The sequence below is a fragment of the Thamnophis sirtalis genome, unplaced genomic scaffold, assembly GCF_051295495.1.
Source record: "Thamnophis sirtalis isolate CommonGarterSnake01/CBP01778 unplaced genomic scaffold, rThaSir2_p1.2 scaffold_1, whole genome shotgun sequence".
In the NCBI taxonomy this organism is placed as follows: domain Eukaryota; kingdom Metazoa; phylum Chordata; class Lepidosauria; order Squamata; family Natricidae; genus Thamnophis; species Thamnophis sirtalis.
This window is the reverse complement of record NW_028261381.1, coordinates 96,517,932-96,534,340: the sequence shown is the minus strand read 5'-3', so window position 1 is coordinate 96,534,340 and position 16,409 is coordinate 96,517,932. Positions and strand designations below refer to the sequence as shown.

Below are 16,409 nucleotides of genomic sequence, written 5' to 3'. Positions count from 1 at the left end.
CCCTGATTTACAGCTTATATTATGCATTTATCAGGCTACTGAGACTTTTTAAAAAAGAAACCATCATTTAAAAAACTATGGAGATTTAGATCACAAAAGGCAGATTGCTTAGTGTTGGAATCTTGGTGTTTGCTGAATTTAGTTTTTTCTTTTTGTGAGTGCTTCATTACCAAGGTAAAGGTAAATATTTCCTCTCTCCAATTGGGTCTTACTCTTGGGGGGTGGGAGTGTGCTCATCTCCATTTCTTAGCCAAGGAACTCATTGTTGTCCAAAGATGCTTCCATGATCAGCTTTCCAGCTGACAAGCTCAGCATCTTGAACCACTGAGTCATTGTACCCTCCCAATATTACCAAGTGTCAAAGCAACACGTTAAAGGACTAATGATGTTACCTAGTTTTGTAATGAAACATTTGCAGGAAAAAAGCCAAGCAGCAAAAAGGCATTTCTTTTCTGTCACTGTGCCTGCCATCTGAGCCACCATTCCCTCTGAGAATAGTTTGGCCCCAACACAGCCAGCCTTTCAGAAGACCCAAAAGACAAGGCTGTTCTCCAAAGCTTCTATCAGAATAGCATTCCTCCAGAATAATACAGTACGGTCTTTCTCTTGAGATGTCTTCCTGGCATTACCATTGTCTTATTGTGTCACTAATGTGTGAGTTAAACAAACTGATAACTATAAAAAGTTTCTTAATTTCTATTGTCTCTAGTTGCATCTGCTTCCTTCCTTGCACTTCTAAGTTGTATTTTTAAAGGAGGACTCCATCCATTTGGAGCAAGACTAGTGTGTATGCTGCTGTGCCACAATTTCAATATACTTCTTTACCCATTTCAGCTAATTAGCTTTGGATTTTAAGAGTAATGCTTGGACAAGACGCAATAGAATCAAATGCTAACAATTGCAGTCTAAGAATAAAATTTAAAAAACCCTCCATGGCAGGATCCTGGAGGCACATCCCAGGCTCCTTTGCATCACCTATATGGTTTCTGATGTTATAGCTCTTCGTGTATGGTTGAGTTGCATGACAACAGGAAGATGCATGCACTAGTATGAGACAGCATCCTCTTTAGCTTCTGTCCTTACTTGTATTATTCTAAGGGAATTATTTGAGACAGTCATTGTTGCTTTATCCTTCAAGGGATCCCTCATAACCTAATTTGACACTATGTTTGGATTGCTATTGACCTTGTGTCTAATAAATCCCTTTTTCAAAAGACCTTTGGATACTTTATAAGGCTATCTTGCTGTTGCTTAAAATGTTTCTGTTTTCAGCTTTACTGCATCTTATAAGCAGGGCAGTAGGTAAACTGAATGGCTTTTTTTTTAACTGTTGTGTTTATTAAAAATAAAAATAAAAGAAACTGCTTGAAGCATCCTTATAATTGATATTGTAGAGAGTCTTTGCTGAACAGGACCATGATTGATGTTTATGAAAGGATATTGGTCATTGGACGGACCTCAAGAAATCATAGAATCTGCACTTGAATTCCATTAAAGGCTATTATCTAATGAAGTCTTGTTTGAAGCAGAAAGGTCTATTTAAACTAGTTCATTTCTGCATGTGAAGTATCCTTTATTTCTTCGTTGAGTAATATTATTGTTGCCTTTTCTCTCCTGCAGTTTCAGGATCCTCATGATAGAGAAATGTTTTAAAACCACTTCTATGAGTTTCTTAATTTCTGTAATTATCTTGAGCTTAGATATTTTTTATCTGCATTATATGAAATCTGTATGTAGCTTGAGGCAATTCTCAAAAGGAAAGATTCAAAATTTTGCTTATATTCAGTTTGAGTTCAGCTGTGATTATAGTTTTTCCTTTTAATTCAGGCTAATAAAGGCTTCTTGATAATGTGTCATGCTCTACTTGTTCTGATTCGTTTTAATGTGGATGTTTTAATAGTATGAAAAAAACGCATATATGATTATGTTGGAAGCAGTGAATAATGAAATGATATCAAGATTATATTATGTTACAAGGTGGAACAATTTAACAATATGTTAAACATGGTTGTTATATTATGACTGGATGCTATCTAACAAGATGATTAAGGTGTATGGGTTTTAGGTGGTACAAATGTATAACAGGCTTCTAATGAAATATTTTTATTCAGTATTCTGACCAGATGAGAACCATGTAGCTTTGAAAAGTGAAGAACCAAAAGAAAATTTCACTGTCCTGACATGATATCTTTACAGGTTTTCCTATTAATCATGAAAAGGTTCAGGCATTTAATTGTATTACATATATTAGCTTATATATTAGTTTTTGGTAGTCATCAGACAATAAAATTAATAATAATACATATGATTAACAAAATAAGAGAAGCTCTAGTAACTTTAGAAGCTTTAGAATGTTAATTGATATTTTAGAAGTATAAATAGAAAAACTTGAATTGACAATAGGGTGTGGGTTAAATTGTTGAACAGGTTTTTTTTTTTGTATAATAATGGTTTGTTTTCTGCTTTTGTTAGATGGATTAGAATGTAATATATTAATTCCTCTCCTAATTATTTCCAAAAAACATTTCTTCATTAATTAAGATATTTTGCATGAATTGTTATCAGGGTTCTTTATCTTTGCTTATATTTAATTTTGGTTTTGAAACCATAGGGTTGTTTTATTCGGCAGTCACATACCATATTTTTCGGAGTATAAGACACACCTTTTTTCCTCAAAAAAGAAGCTGAAAATGTGGGTGCATCTTATACATCGAATACAGCATTTTCTTTTGCCTCCTGAAGCCCCACCCCTTCACCAAAATGGCCGTGCATAGCCTTATGAAGGCTTTCAGAGAGCTCCTGGGGGCTGGGGAGGGCAGAAATGAGAAACAATTGGCTGTTTTTTGCCCCCCAGCAGCACTCTATAAGCCTCCATAAGGCTATGCATGCCTTTTATTTGAAAAAAACTAGGCCCGTTTTTGTGAAAAATGGGCCGTTTTTCGGAGGTTTGCAGAGTGCAAAAACTTTTTTTTCCTTTTGGAAAGCTCTTTAACTGATGAAAATTACATTGATCAAGTGTTGTGCCAACAGAAACAAAGTCTTAAGGTCAGCGATTTCCTTCTCCAGCACAAGGATAAATACACCTAGAAACATCTACCTACCTACCTTTTCGCTTTCTCCCTCCCTACCTACTGTATTTCTCTCTCTATCCCTCCGTCTACCTACCTACCTACCTACCTACCTACCTACCTACCTACCTACCTACCTACCTACCTACTCTTTCTCTGTATTCCCCTCTCTCTCTTTTTCTATTTCTCTCTCTCTATCCTCTTACCTACCTATCTACCTAGCTACACACACTCTCTCCCTAACTTCCTACTGTATTTCTCTCTCTCTCTCCATCTCACTACCTACCTACTTACTTACTCTCTCTCCCTCCCTACCTATCTACTGTATTTTTTCTCTCTCTATCCCTTTATCTACCTACATATCTACCTACTCTCTCTCTCTCCCTACCTATCTACTGTATTTCTCTCTCTCTCTCTCTTTGTATTTCTCTCTCTCTATCCCTCTATCTACCTACCTCCACACTTTCTTTCCCTACTTACTGTATGTATGTATGTATGTATGTATGTATGTATGTATGTATCTATCTATCTATCTATCTATCTATCTATCTATCTATCTATCTATCTATCTATCTCTATTTCTCTCTCTCTCTATCCCTTTGTCTACCTACCTACCTACCTACCTACCTACCTACCTACCTACCTATTTCTCTTTCTTTCTCTCTCTCCCTCTCTATCCCTCTGTCTACTTACCTACTTTTTTAAAAATTTGCCTCTTCAAAACCTTGGTGCGTCTTATACTCCAAAAAATATGGTAATTCCTTTTATGAACAAGTAGCTGGAACAAAAATTATTACATATAAAAATATTTTGGGTTTTATTGTTAATTAACAATTTTCTTTTTCTAATCTTTTGGACAAGAGTCTGCTAAATTAACAAGTTATTCAGTAAACAGGAATAAGTCCATTTTATATTTTATTAGTTTATCAAAATATAAAATGCAAAAATAAAAAAGGAAAAATGAAAAAGAGAGGAGGAAAAAAGAAAGAGTAAAAAGTGTAAGATAAAGCAGGATAAAACTTAAGAAAAGCACTGACTTCTGACTCCTTTTGGCACAGTAGAATAATAACATATCATTTATCTGATATCTTTTAAAGATTTTGCTCTTATTTAAGGCAAAAGTTAGTGATTTTTTTCACAGTGTTAATGGATACAAGATACCTTCAAATATTTGAGGATGGCCCAGATCACATGAAAAAATTATACTTTGGGATAATCCTAATTTTAAAATTGCAGGTTTTTAAAAGAGACATAAGGTGGTATTAATATTCAAGATAAACCTATTGCTTAGTATTTCTTGAAAATAGTTGATGCATTGCTAAAAAAAATTGGTTTGACTTAACTACCGAATGGCAGTATATTCAGTTAAAACATCTGTTGGACCTGACCTATCAGCAGCTTCTGAAACACTCAAATTACTTTCAGAAACAGTTTTGGAAGAGTCTAAAGCAGGGGGGAAATTCAGCAGGTACTGACAAGTTCTGGAGAACCAGTAGTGGAAATTTTGAGTAGTTCAGAGAACCAACAAATAACACCTCTGGCTGGCTCCAGTAGTGGTTTGGGAATGGAGATTTTGCAGTAACCTTCCCCTGCCACTCCCACAAAGCCACGCCCACAGAACCGGTGGTAAAAAAAATTGAATTTCTTTTTTTTTTATTGAAAATTTTGGGAAAAAAACTTTTACAAATATTTACCTGCCCATACTGAAACCATGTTTGAATTGCATTTTCCTCTTTTAGTGCATTCAAGGGTTTTAATTGTAATACACCTCTTTCTAAGGTGAGAAGCTGTCTGTATGTAATTACATCCTGTTTTTGTACTATATTTATGTTTTCTATTGCGTGTCTAGGAATTGCCCACATGGTATATTATCATTTAGTTTGTATTGATATTTTTTCCAGACCCGCAGTAGAGCATTCCTTAAAATATGACTTTTAAAGTTCTTATCCACCTTTTTATCATATAACAAGTAAGCATGCCAACCATATACCAAATCATGCCCTTCGATATTAAGTATTCTATCATCTGTTGAGTTAATCCAATCACTGATTACTGATAAAACTACTGCTTCATGAGGTTGAGATATAGACTCCTAGATATTTAACCTTATTAACTATTTCACATCCTGTCATTCCTTCTAATTCTTCCCTTTGTTTAGTGTTCATATTTTTAACTAGCATCTTTGTTTTCCCTAAATTTATTTTGAATCCGGACACTTGGCCATATTGATTAATCATATTCATTAAAACCTTGCTAGATTCCTGTGGTTGAGTTAATGTTATAATCAAATCATCCGCAAAAGCACGTATTCTATATTCTTGATGCCTAATCTTGATCCCCTGCAAGTCATCTGATCCCTGAATTTTATTCAACAATAATTCCAGAGTTACAATAAACAGTAATGGGGATAGGGGACAACCCTGCCTTGTACCTTTCTCGATTTTAAAAGAATCTGTTAAGCTTCCATTGACTATTATTTGGGCTGTTTGTTCCTCATATATTGCTTTAATTGATTGTAAAAAGTGTTCTCCTATTTGCATTATTTTCAATAAAAATTGTCAATTCACTCGATCAAAGGCTTTCTCGGCATCTAGAAATATAAGCGCAGCAGGGATTTGGTTATTCTTTCCCAAATATTCCAGTATATTAACAATTTGTCTTACGTTACTTCTCATTTGTCTCCCTTGTATAAAAAAATTGAATTTCACCACTGGTCTAAAGGCACTGGTCTAAAGGCCAGGTTGACTTATGTGAGAACATCTTGGAGGGCAGGAACTGATGACATTGTGTCCTACTTACTTCTGTGACCTCTGCCTAAAGTTGTGTTGTCCATTCGCGCCAACTCATTATTTGTTGTCTGTATGGCTTACTGTTACTTGACCTCCTACACAATGGCTGGAATATTCCCTTTTGAAATTGCTGCTTTGTCACTCTGTAATTTGGAACAGGTTATAACAGTTGTCTGTCATATAGAATAGTATTGATTTGAAATCTACCAATCAGTAAGCAACCTTTGCCAAGACCATCATAACTTTGAACTATTGTTTTAAAAATGGTTGTAAATTGAGGATTACATGTAGTCTCTTATATAGACAGATTTGCTGATCTGTAAAGTGCCACTCTTCTCAGATTTAGCTGACCTCACTCTTAATTCCATAGTGATTTATGTTTCTACCAATTACACTGCACAGATAAAATACTCCCTGGAAAGAATTGATGAAAATTATTGCTTTTCATTTTGGCCACGAACATTACGCTGGTTTCTTTTAAAGCATTTTAGCATATGTTAATTCTCTAGTGCCATGTCTGCTATTAAAATCTTGACATTTATTGACAAATATTACCCATATCATAATGAAAACATACCTTCTGTATTGACTGAGGAAATCTGTTTTGATCAAATATCATGTATTCTCTTATTAAATATAATTCAGATCTGACTCAGCTGTTTTTAAGGCCTCAGAAGAAGAACACTTTAAGAGTTTATAAAGGTTGAGTTTCTTTTTTTATTATAGTGGGCTTTACGTGAGTAGGTATGCAATTGATACTTTTTGAAATCCTTGACAGCTAATCCTTGACATACAACCACAATTGAGTCCAAAAATCCCACTGCTAAGCAAGGTAATTGGTAAATAAGTCACAACCTTTTGCCATGATTGTTAAGTGAATCACTACAGTTGTTAAGTGAATCATGTGAACGTTAAGCAAATTGAGTTACCCTCCCCCATTGACTTGCTTGTGAAAAGCTCCCTAGGAATGTTGCAGATGGCAAACCCTGGGAAGCTGCAACCATCATAAATACATGCTGGTTGCCAAGCATTCAAACTTCGATCATGTGACTATAGGGTATACTGCAATGGTCATAAGTGTGAGAACTGCTCATTATGCCATTGTAAATTTAAACAGCCATTAAACAAACTACCTGTATAAACTTCAGAAAAAATGTTATAATTGGTTCTTTTGTTTTCTTCAAGCAGTCTGACATGACCTGAATTATTGCTCAGTGTTTCTGTAAAACAAAAAAATCTGGAACAGAAAGCTATTTAGATGAGGATTTTAGCAGAAAGGGAAAGAATTACAAGCTTCCCATCCCACACACCACACTTCCAATCTGGATTTGATCTCTTGTACTTACTCTAGTTTTAAAACAATAGATAGCTGCTAGTCAGACCTTTGAAATAACGTTTGATTGGCAATAATCCATAAATAATATGTCACCTGATATACAGTCACAAGTGATTATTCTGAACTAGTTAATTTTAGGTCTTAAGATTTTATGCTTAATTTCAGGGTTTAGTTCTCTTTAACATCAATCAAAGAAACCAATACTTTTCTTGTCCTACAGTACTGGTGGACAGACAATATAGTCATGCTTTAAAAGAGGAAATTAACATACAGTATTAAAGCCATGGCAAACCAAGCATGCTTGGCATTTGTGGGAGGAGAGAGAATTTGCATTTGAAATGCTTTAACTTCTAGTATGCACTCATCAAGGTTATTTTTATTATGGGCGTGTTAGAGACAGGGCAAGCAGAGTGGGTTTTCATTGCTAGTAGAGCAGATTTTGTTTAATGTTGAACACTAAAATGTAGAAACGATAGCTATTAGTAACACAGTACAGCTGGGTTGAATCATTCTTTTTCCTCTCTAATGGCATGCGTAACTGCTCTAGGTTTTCAGGCGTCCTTCACCCGCACTTACTTACTTTAGTGACTGATGCATTTCCATGGAAACCTTTACTAAAAGACTCAGGGAAATGTGATGGTACAGTGTGAAATGGAAGGATACCGACTCTATTACTGAACCTTTAACTTGCATATAATAACTGATTTCTTGATTTACACTGATGTCCTGATCTCGAAAAGTTCTTCTCACAACCCTTCAATATAATGGATTTAAAGATTTGAATGGCTGTTTCTCTTTTTCTTTTTTTCTTTTTGCTTCTTATTGAAAGAAATTTCACAATAGTAATGAGAAACAGCTCAATTTGAAAACTGGGGACTATGTTTTTTGTGTTTGTGATGGTGGAAATATACAACAAATGCATCTGAGATGGTTACATCCAAGTTAGAAATTATGACTGAAAATCCAAGATTCAAGAAGAAAGTTCATTTTGGAGGTATTGTGTAACTTTGAAAACTTCTGACTGTGTGTATACCTGCGTGTGTGTAATGTTGTCAGTATGAATAACAGTGGCTAATGGTGAGAGTTGCTTTGAAAACAAATTGTAAGACTACTTTTGTGTCCTATCCTCTTCTGCTTGTGTTTAAATTATTAAATGATAATTTTCTTCCAAGATACATCTCTATTGGGAAAACTCACTCATTAGAGTTCTCAAAATACTGATGTATGTGATTGGTTTAATCACTTCCAGCATAAAATACTATTGTAGAAAATAGGAAGTGGGTGAATTTCTTTGCTGTCAGGATATGTTTACTTGCTTAAAATGGAGGACTTCTTCATGTTTATGCTCAGTTTTGCAGGAGATTGCTAATCATTTCAATATAATCAGAGAATATATGTGTTTGAAGATCTACTCTAACTCCCCTGCTCAGTGCAAGAACCCATTAGCCCATTAGGAACAGGTGGCTATCTAGTCCCAGTTTGAAAACTCCAACAAAAGGGAGTCTATCAGTGTAACAGACAGTTCGTTCCGATGCTTATGGTCGTTCTTAAAAATTAGGAAAGTCTTTCTAAAACTCAGCCTGAATTTGCCTTCTTATATTTTCATGCACTTGATTCTTATCCTCTTCTCAGTTTCAGTACATTGCTTATAAATACCTTTGATATTATAATTTTGAATGAGGATGTAGTCCATACCCATTAATGAATGAATATAATTATTCATTTTTCTTTTGTTTTATTTCTGTTAGATTTATCAGGTAAACTTGCTGGTTATTATTTCTAAATGCTTTTCAGTTGTTCTTAATTTTCCCATGAATTGTGTCTTTCTCTATTTTATTAGTAGTAGTATTTTATTAACAGTATTTTTTTTAGACAGCAGAGATTTTTGGAAATAGATACTGAAGCAGAAGTTTAAATCTTTTGCAAGGTATCCAAAATATACTTTAAAGTATTGGAAAAATAATGTTTCAGCTTTATAAACACTCACCTAGGGATAAACTCAATAATACTTCTATTAATTTATAAATATGCTGAACCCCTTTCTAAAGAGGTATAGGTCAGATTATCTATAGATTAGCATTAAGTTTAAATTCAGTGAATGATTGATGTTGAGGAGGTAACCATAGTTATGCAGCCCTTTTAAAACTTTTAAAACTAGGATATCTATTTAGTTGGATTCTAATTAAAATTGTGTACTTATGTACTCTGGGTTGTACTAGTTAAAAGATCTATTTGAAATATTCATTAAATATTTAATTATTGAAAGTTTATTATTCTTCTATTTTTCCTTCTTGCTTTGACTCACTAACTCACCATTTTATTTTAAATTTTGCAGTAGGTACTATTGAAGTTTATAAAGTTCAGGTAGTCTTTTCATCTCTTCCTCCAAGCACTAGCTTCCTATATTGCCCCAGAAACTGAAGATTGGAAGTGTTTGATTGTCACTTTGCATTACTCTTTGCTCTTGCACTTAGCAATTTGTAGATTTGGAATCTTTATTTGGTTTGAGAATAGTTGAGAAGAGGCAACAGCTGCCTGTGCAATAGTTATTGGTACATGCGCAATAAATCAATTTAGGACATTAGAAGTGATAAGAGGCCAACCAGAAATTCATTTTAGGAGATTAATTAAGTACAGTCAGTGAAGTGTAATAATTAATTTCATTATAGTTTGAAAGTACTCTAAATTAATATTTGACTTCAATTTAGTGGGGATTATGAACTTGAAGTCTAGGATTCCGATGATGTAAAAGTTTGAGAGCTATGTTAGAATTTCAGTATTTCAGTTCCTGATATCCTAATTAGATGGTTGTAATTGTTACAAACTTTAACAGTGAGAAATGTGAGTATAATAATAGCTTTGAATAAAGAAGTCTAATCCATAGTCTGTTTTCCTTTGATATTTTAATTATTGCCCTTGCTCACACTATGCCATTTTGCAATGCTTAAAAAGCTTAAAGTAAATGCTGGCATCTCACTTGAAATTAATTAATTAATAAATAATAAATTAATAGCATAATAAATACATTAATTAAAACATTCAGTTTGAAACATAATTATGTTGAAGATAGTATGTAAGCATCAGTTGGTTACTTATCTAAGTGACCATGATATGAATATGTAAAACATGTATATTTTGAATTTATAAGCTTCATTCATTTTAATATCCAACAGAGGGCATTATTCTTTTGAATATCAATACCAGTGTCATATTCGCATATCATTGGGTATATTGAATATAAAATTAAAGGATAGATGATAGTAAAATAATAGTTATTTACAATATTAACATGGACTTTATTTTTTTTTGCTTCAGAGTTTTAATATAGAGATTACAGGAAAATACAATTAATGTTGATGTTATCAGTTACTTTAAGTAACTACTTTTACAGAAGGGCAAATTTTCTACAAATCAGCAAAACTTTTCTCTATAAATATCCCAAATCACGTGTCTATATCAAACTGCATACTGATATTTATCAAGTTGAATTTCAGGTTAAAAATACAAAGAGCAATAGGTGCTTTTTAAAGAAAGTCACTTCTCGGTCCTCTTGCCATAATATTTACAAGAGAGAGTATATAATGTGGTTCTTAAAAAGGTAGTTTAGAATGTTCTGGACAATGAGTGCAGGACCTCTCAAAAACAAAACAAAAACACATTGGTTTTCAGGCAAATGTAGAGATCGGGAAAAAGACACATGTTTTAAACTCTACAATTGTACTCTTGTGTTTTTGGAAGCGTTGCTTCTGAACATGTTTTGAAGCATACATAGCTCTCGAATGTACCAATATTAAAAATTCTGACTTATAGTGAACAATATGATCTTTCCTTCTTTCTCTTCATCTCATGCGTCTGCCATATCTGCCCCAAATGACAAGTGACTACTTGTGGTAGAGAGAATTGGTTCTACCAATCACAGCTTGCAAATTTATTTGGTATGCATGTTTGGTTCCAGCATGCCTTCCTTTGTTTGGTGATACATATATATAGAGAGAATAGATGGATTTGTTCATATATGAACCATGTATATTTTGAAATAACAAGTCAGCATTTCATAGCACAAACCATGTCACAGGTTTTAACATAGTAAATCAATATATGAATATCACATTTGATCTATACCTGATATCAACATAAAAATTATATGTAAAAAAACATGATGAAACCTTTTTACAGCCACTCTATATCAAGCTATTCTATCTGTCTGTCTGTCTGTATAGTATATATACACACATACATATAATATGAATGATTTCGTGTGTGTGTGTGTGTATGTGTGTACACACACACACACACAAATATGGAACAAAAATGCATGCCTGGAAAACATTGACAAATGTTTTACATAGAAAGAACAATTAAAATTAACTAACAATTCCCATATCTCCATTACAGATTGGTATTCTAGACCTTGTCCATCTGTTGTGGGTTGTTAATTAATTATTTTAATTAGTTTTTCTATGTTCTTAACAAATGTTACTCTCACAATTGGATGTTTGTGTGCATATTTGTGCACACACATACATATATTCATATAGTTCTATCTGTATACAATTTGTTTATAATATAATTACTCCCTGAATTTGTCCTGTTCACCCTCCCCCCCCCATATTTACCACACCCATGGACCTAAAAATAATAATAAAGATCATGATATAAGACCAACAACTATTGATTTTGTAGTTATACTTTTGTAATTTATAGGTTCAATATTTGCAAACCACTAAATTTTGCCTATAAGTCTGGCAACATAGCTAATCAAACATAGCCCACAACAGTTTCCTTGGTGACGAGTATATAGCTGCTAAAATAAACTACAGCTTAAAGAGTAGAAACAAAAAAGCAAACAACCCGAAGTGTTCCTGTTTTCTTAAATGTTTCAATAAAATTATACAGATTTGACTATTTTTGATGCTGATTTTCTACAAATACCATTGTCCTGGAATTGTTAATTGACTGGCCTCAATGTGTGATTAACAAGAAATGAGCTTTTTTTTAAAAATGTTGTGAACCCTTCACAGACACTCAGTTGTGATCCTCTGCATGAAGCATTATGTTCTGAATCTTACCGTTGTTTAAAAAAGGTCCAAATTGCTGCTAAGAAAGGGGGAAGGTATACTGAAGAAAAGTGAATCTCAGTCTTGGTTGTAGATTGTTTTAATAAGAACATTCCAGCTTTCCAAATGGGTTGAACTCCAACTTCTATAATCACTACCTGACATGATAAAAGGCCTGTCATTAGGTTGCAGTATTAAATAGTGTTCTTTTTACAGCCTGTTAAGAGAGAAGCTATTATTATTTATCTGATTTACATCCTGGTGGACAGGATTACATTCACTTAATAAAATGTGTGATATTTCTGTATTTGTATTTGTTTTTTAAAGATGTGCTTAGTTCTTCTGTCTCTTTTAAGGCCTCAGGCCAAAAACTGGTAACTATTCATGGATTAGTATATGGGATATACCGTAAGTAAATTTATGCACCTTTTCTCATTGCGTCCTCTTTTTACTAGGGAGAGACTATATATTTTTCTCTCCATTCAATAAAAAAAACCTCCCACTCTATAATGATCCTAACAAATATATATTATTACCTTGCCCTTTGGATTATCTTGCTTCTCCCAGTAATTTATATTTCCTGAAAACGCACTTAGATGTTTAAATTATTGCAATACAGTTTTGCTTTGCAAACTTTTGGATAGCTGACATGGTATAAAGCTTGTCACTTTCATATTTTTTGTTTCCTCCCACCCACTTTCAGTACAATAATAGAACTCTGAGAACATACCTATAGAAACCAATTTGTCCCTACAGCTGACTTTTCTAAAGAATCTATAATTTTGGAGTTTACAGGCACTGTCAGAGTGAATATGCTGTTTTTTTTTAATATTCACCTGAAAAATTAGACAATGTTTTCCTTGCATTATAACAACTCATGGCAAACTCCACTACAATCAATTCAGAATTACCTTGGCAAATACTTTCTTCAAGAACTCGTCCCCCTCCCTCCCCCCATTCCAAAGCCTGCATTAGGCATTTTCTCTCTTACTCACAATGACGGAACCTACATATCAGAGGTGGTATTCAGAAAGTTCTGATCAGTTCTGGAGAACTGGTAGCAGAAATTTTGAATAGTTCAGAGAACTAGTAAATACCACCCATCTATTCTCTGCCTCCTGAGTCGTAGCTGATCAGGAGGGAATGGGGATTTTGCAGTAACCTTCCCCTGGAGGAGGGAGGAAATGGAGATTTTACAGTATCCTTCCCCTAAAACGCCCAGCGAGCCGCACCAACAGAACTGGTAGTAAAAAAAAATTGAATCCCACCACTGCTACACATGGTGGCATCTTTATAGAATGTCTTATTTCAACTGATTCTAAATATCTACATTTTTTAAAATACATTTATTAAATTTTATAATTAAAAAAACTAGTAATCAAGAAAGAGAAGAGAAAAATAGAGAGCAGAATAGAAATACAAAAAAAGGAATGACTTATAAATGAAACTTACCTTAAACTCTTTACAGTAACAGCCTAACTTCCGTTTTAAATAGTTTCTTAGTATTATCAATCATCAAATTTACATATATATAAAATTTCATTTTTTTTCTGTTTCACAGAAAAAGTCCGAAAGGGTTTCCAGTTAGCATTAAAATTAATCAATGTCTTTAATCAAGGTTGTCAATTTCGTTCTCAGCCAACTCCATCAACTTTAACAATCATTGTTCCATTGTGGGTATTATTGCATATTTCCACAATATAAAAATCTTGCTGTCGTTATGTATAAGAATAGAGTTCCATGCAGTTTTTCAAATTGTTTTTTTCATCAGCCCCAACAAAAATGTCTCTAGTCTCAATTGTATATTGATCTTTAAAATGCCCTAAATTAATATATGTATTTGAGTTCAGACTTTTTTACAAGTCTTTAATGCCTGGACTTTATGTACTTTAATTCCCACAAAATATCTTTACAACCTTATTCCTTATTCAGTTTCTCTCATTTGTGTGATATTACATTTCAGCTAATGATTATTGTGATGATGATGCATCTCTATTATATGCTTGTGATTTATAAATGCGCATCAACTGCTTTAATGAATCATAAAATGTATCCTTCCTTGAACATGTAGAGACAAGAAGCATTACCGTACGTCTTTAATTTAGTGTCTTAAATTTATGACACTATGGGTCATAAAGAGTGTCCAGAATTTGGATTAAAAATATATTTGGAAGCAGGCAAAAATTATTTTAAAAAGTTGGAGGTTTTCCTTGGATCTTCTGTGGTTTTTTTCATTGAGCACATTTTTGCAAATAAGCCTACAAGCAGCCTGTTCAACCCAAACACTGACAGAGTTGATAGTATATATTGAAATGTTATTGCTAGATAAATCGCCAATATATAGAATACAGCTAAAGCTTTAACAGTGTTGTATCTGTTATGGGCCAAACTTACAATTCAAGCTTTTAAAAAATTACCGAGATAGTTTGAGAAGTTAGCAAAGTTATATGGTTCTTTCTAAAGTAAGATTAAAATTAAGCATTTGGTAATACTTAATTTTAACATATTTTCAGAAATTATATTAAATACTGCTCTGGAAATCTTTATGGTTGCTCCAATCCTGGAGATTTTAAAAAAGAGATTGGACAACCATTTATTTGAAATGGTATAGGATTTTCCTGATTGAGCAGGGGGTTGGACTAGAACCATGATGGCAAACCTATGGCATGCATGCCAGAGGTGGCACACAGTGCCCTCTCTGTGGGCACGTGAACTGTTGCCCCACTCAGCTCCACCGTGAATGCGTGTGCACCTCCCACCAGCCAGCTGCTCTTTGATTCTCTTCTGCGCATGCGTGGGGTGGGGTACATGTGGGTGGGGTGCATGCAGGGGTATACATGAGCATGCAGGGGGTGTGAGGCATATGTGGGAGGGTGCATGGGCATGCGGAATCGCATGCATGTGTGGGGGCCACATGGTGGGTCTGGGCACATGCACGGAAGTGGTGAGCATATTGCATTTTGGGGGTTTGGGCAAACATGCATGCTTTGGGCACTCAGTTTGGAAAAGGTTAGCCATTACTGACTAGAAGACTTCCAATTTCTCTCCCAACTCTGTTATTCTATTAAAACAATATGATATATGAATGTACAATAAATTTGTGATAAAGTGAGTGAGCTACATTGTGTATTGGCACTTACATGCATGCATGCGTGGGGGCCGCATGGTGGGTCTGGGCACATGCACATACATGAACAATATAGAGTTTGAAAAAGAGAACAATGACTATTTGTACTCTTTGTGGGATAAATATGTAGTTTTCATGGGGCAATTAGCCCATAGCCCAGAGGTTCTGCATGCCTGATCTACTTCTTAAATTCATATTGTATATTTTGTACATATGTGCTGTAAATAAGAAATTATGTCCTAAATATCAGTAAATATTGAAACTAAGTTCTGATTATTTATAGTAATTATTGACACATTTCAGTTTAATTTAAAAGAGCATTTGATTATCTTTCTGGACATAGAATATGTTTAATAAGAATAATCTATCTTCATTTTGAACAGAAACTCGAGCAGATAGAACAAAGAAATTGTTTAGACATTATACTGTTGGATCATATGACAGCTTTGATGCTTCAAGGTAAGATGCTTTTATTTTATTTCATAATGTAAATTGTATATTTTTTCAATACTTAAAAAGTAAACTTCATATGTAGACTTTATCTTCAAAACTCTTAAAGCAGTAAGCGTTTTTCACTCCCTATTTATAAACTCATTTATTGGTTACATGACATCTTTTGCTAGGATAGAGAACCACCAAATGGCTTCCCAGAGTGAACAAAGGATGATGCCATCATAACTTGTGTTTCAATAAATGTTAATAATCCATTGTTTCTCTTACTTCAGCAGGCAGGCTAATTTATCTACAGATGCAATGTTCTTGGAGTTCTCTTATGAATGAAAATTTAATAATTGCCTATAGATAGTCCTTATGATTGTTTTCTTTTAAAAGTTTTTTTATTAACACACAATAAAACATTGGACACAGTATAACCATCCTGGCAGTGTCTTTGCCATACATACTAAAATATAAAGTTAAGTAACCACCTTGCTTACTTACATTTAGTCTATTCAGTATTAAATAAATATCGAGACATCTTATTTCCATTCATATTACTTCGATCTTGTCTTATACATGTTCACTGTTATAGTT

The 16,409-nt window shown here is 33.8% G+C and overlaps 1 protein-coding gene across 9 annotated transcripts in view; it reads left to right on the top strand.

Moving 5' to 3' along the window:
• SHANK2 (SH3 and multiple ankyrin repeat domains 2) overlaps positions 1-16,409 on the top strand; it is a 332,468-nt gene that overhangs the window by 155,645 nt on the left and 160,414 nt on the right. For all 9 annotated transcript variants that reach the window (XM_087719473.1, XM_087719456.1, XM_087719465.1 and 6 more), the window contains one exon: positions 15,761-15,836. In XM_087719473.1, coding sequence (XP_087575599.1) covers positions 15,761-15,836 — 76 coding nt within the window. The remainder of the gene's footprint in view (positions 1-15,760; positions 15,837-16,409) is intronic.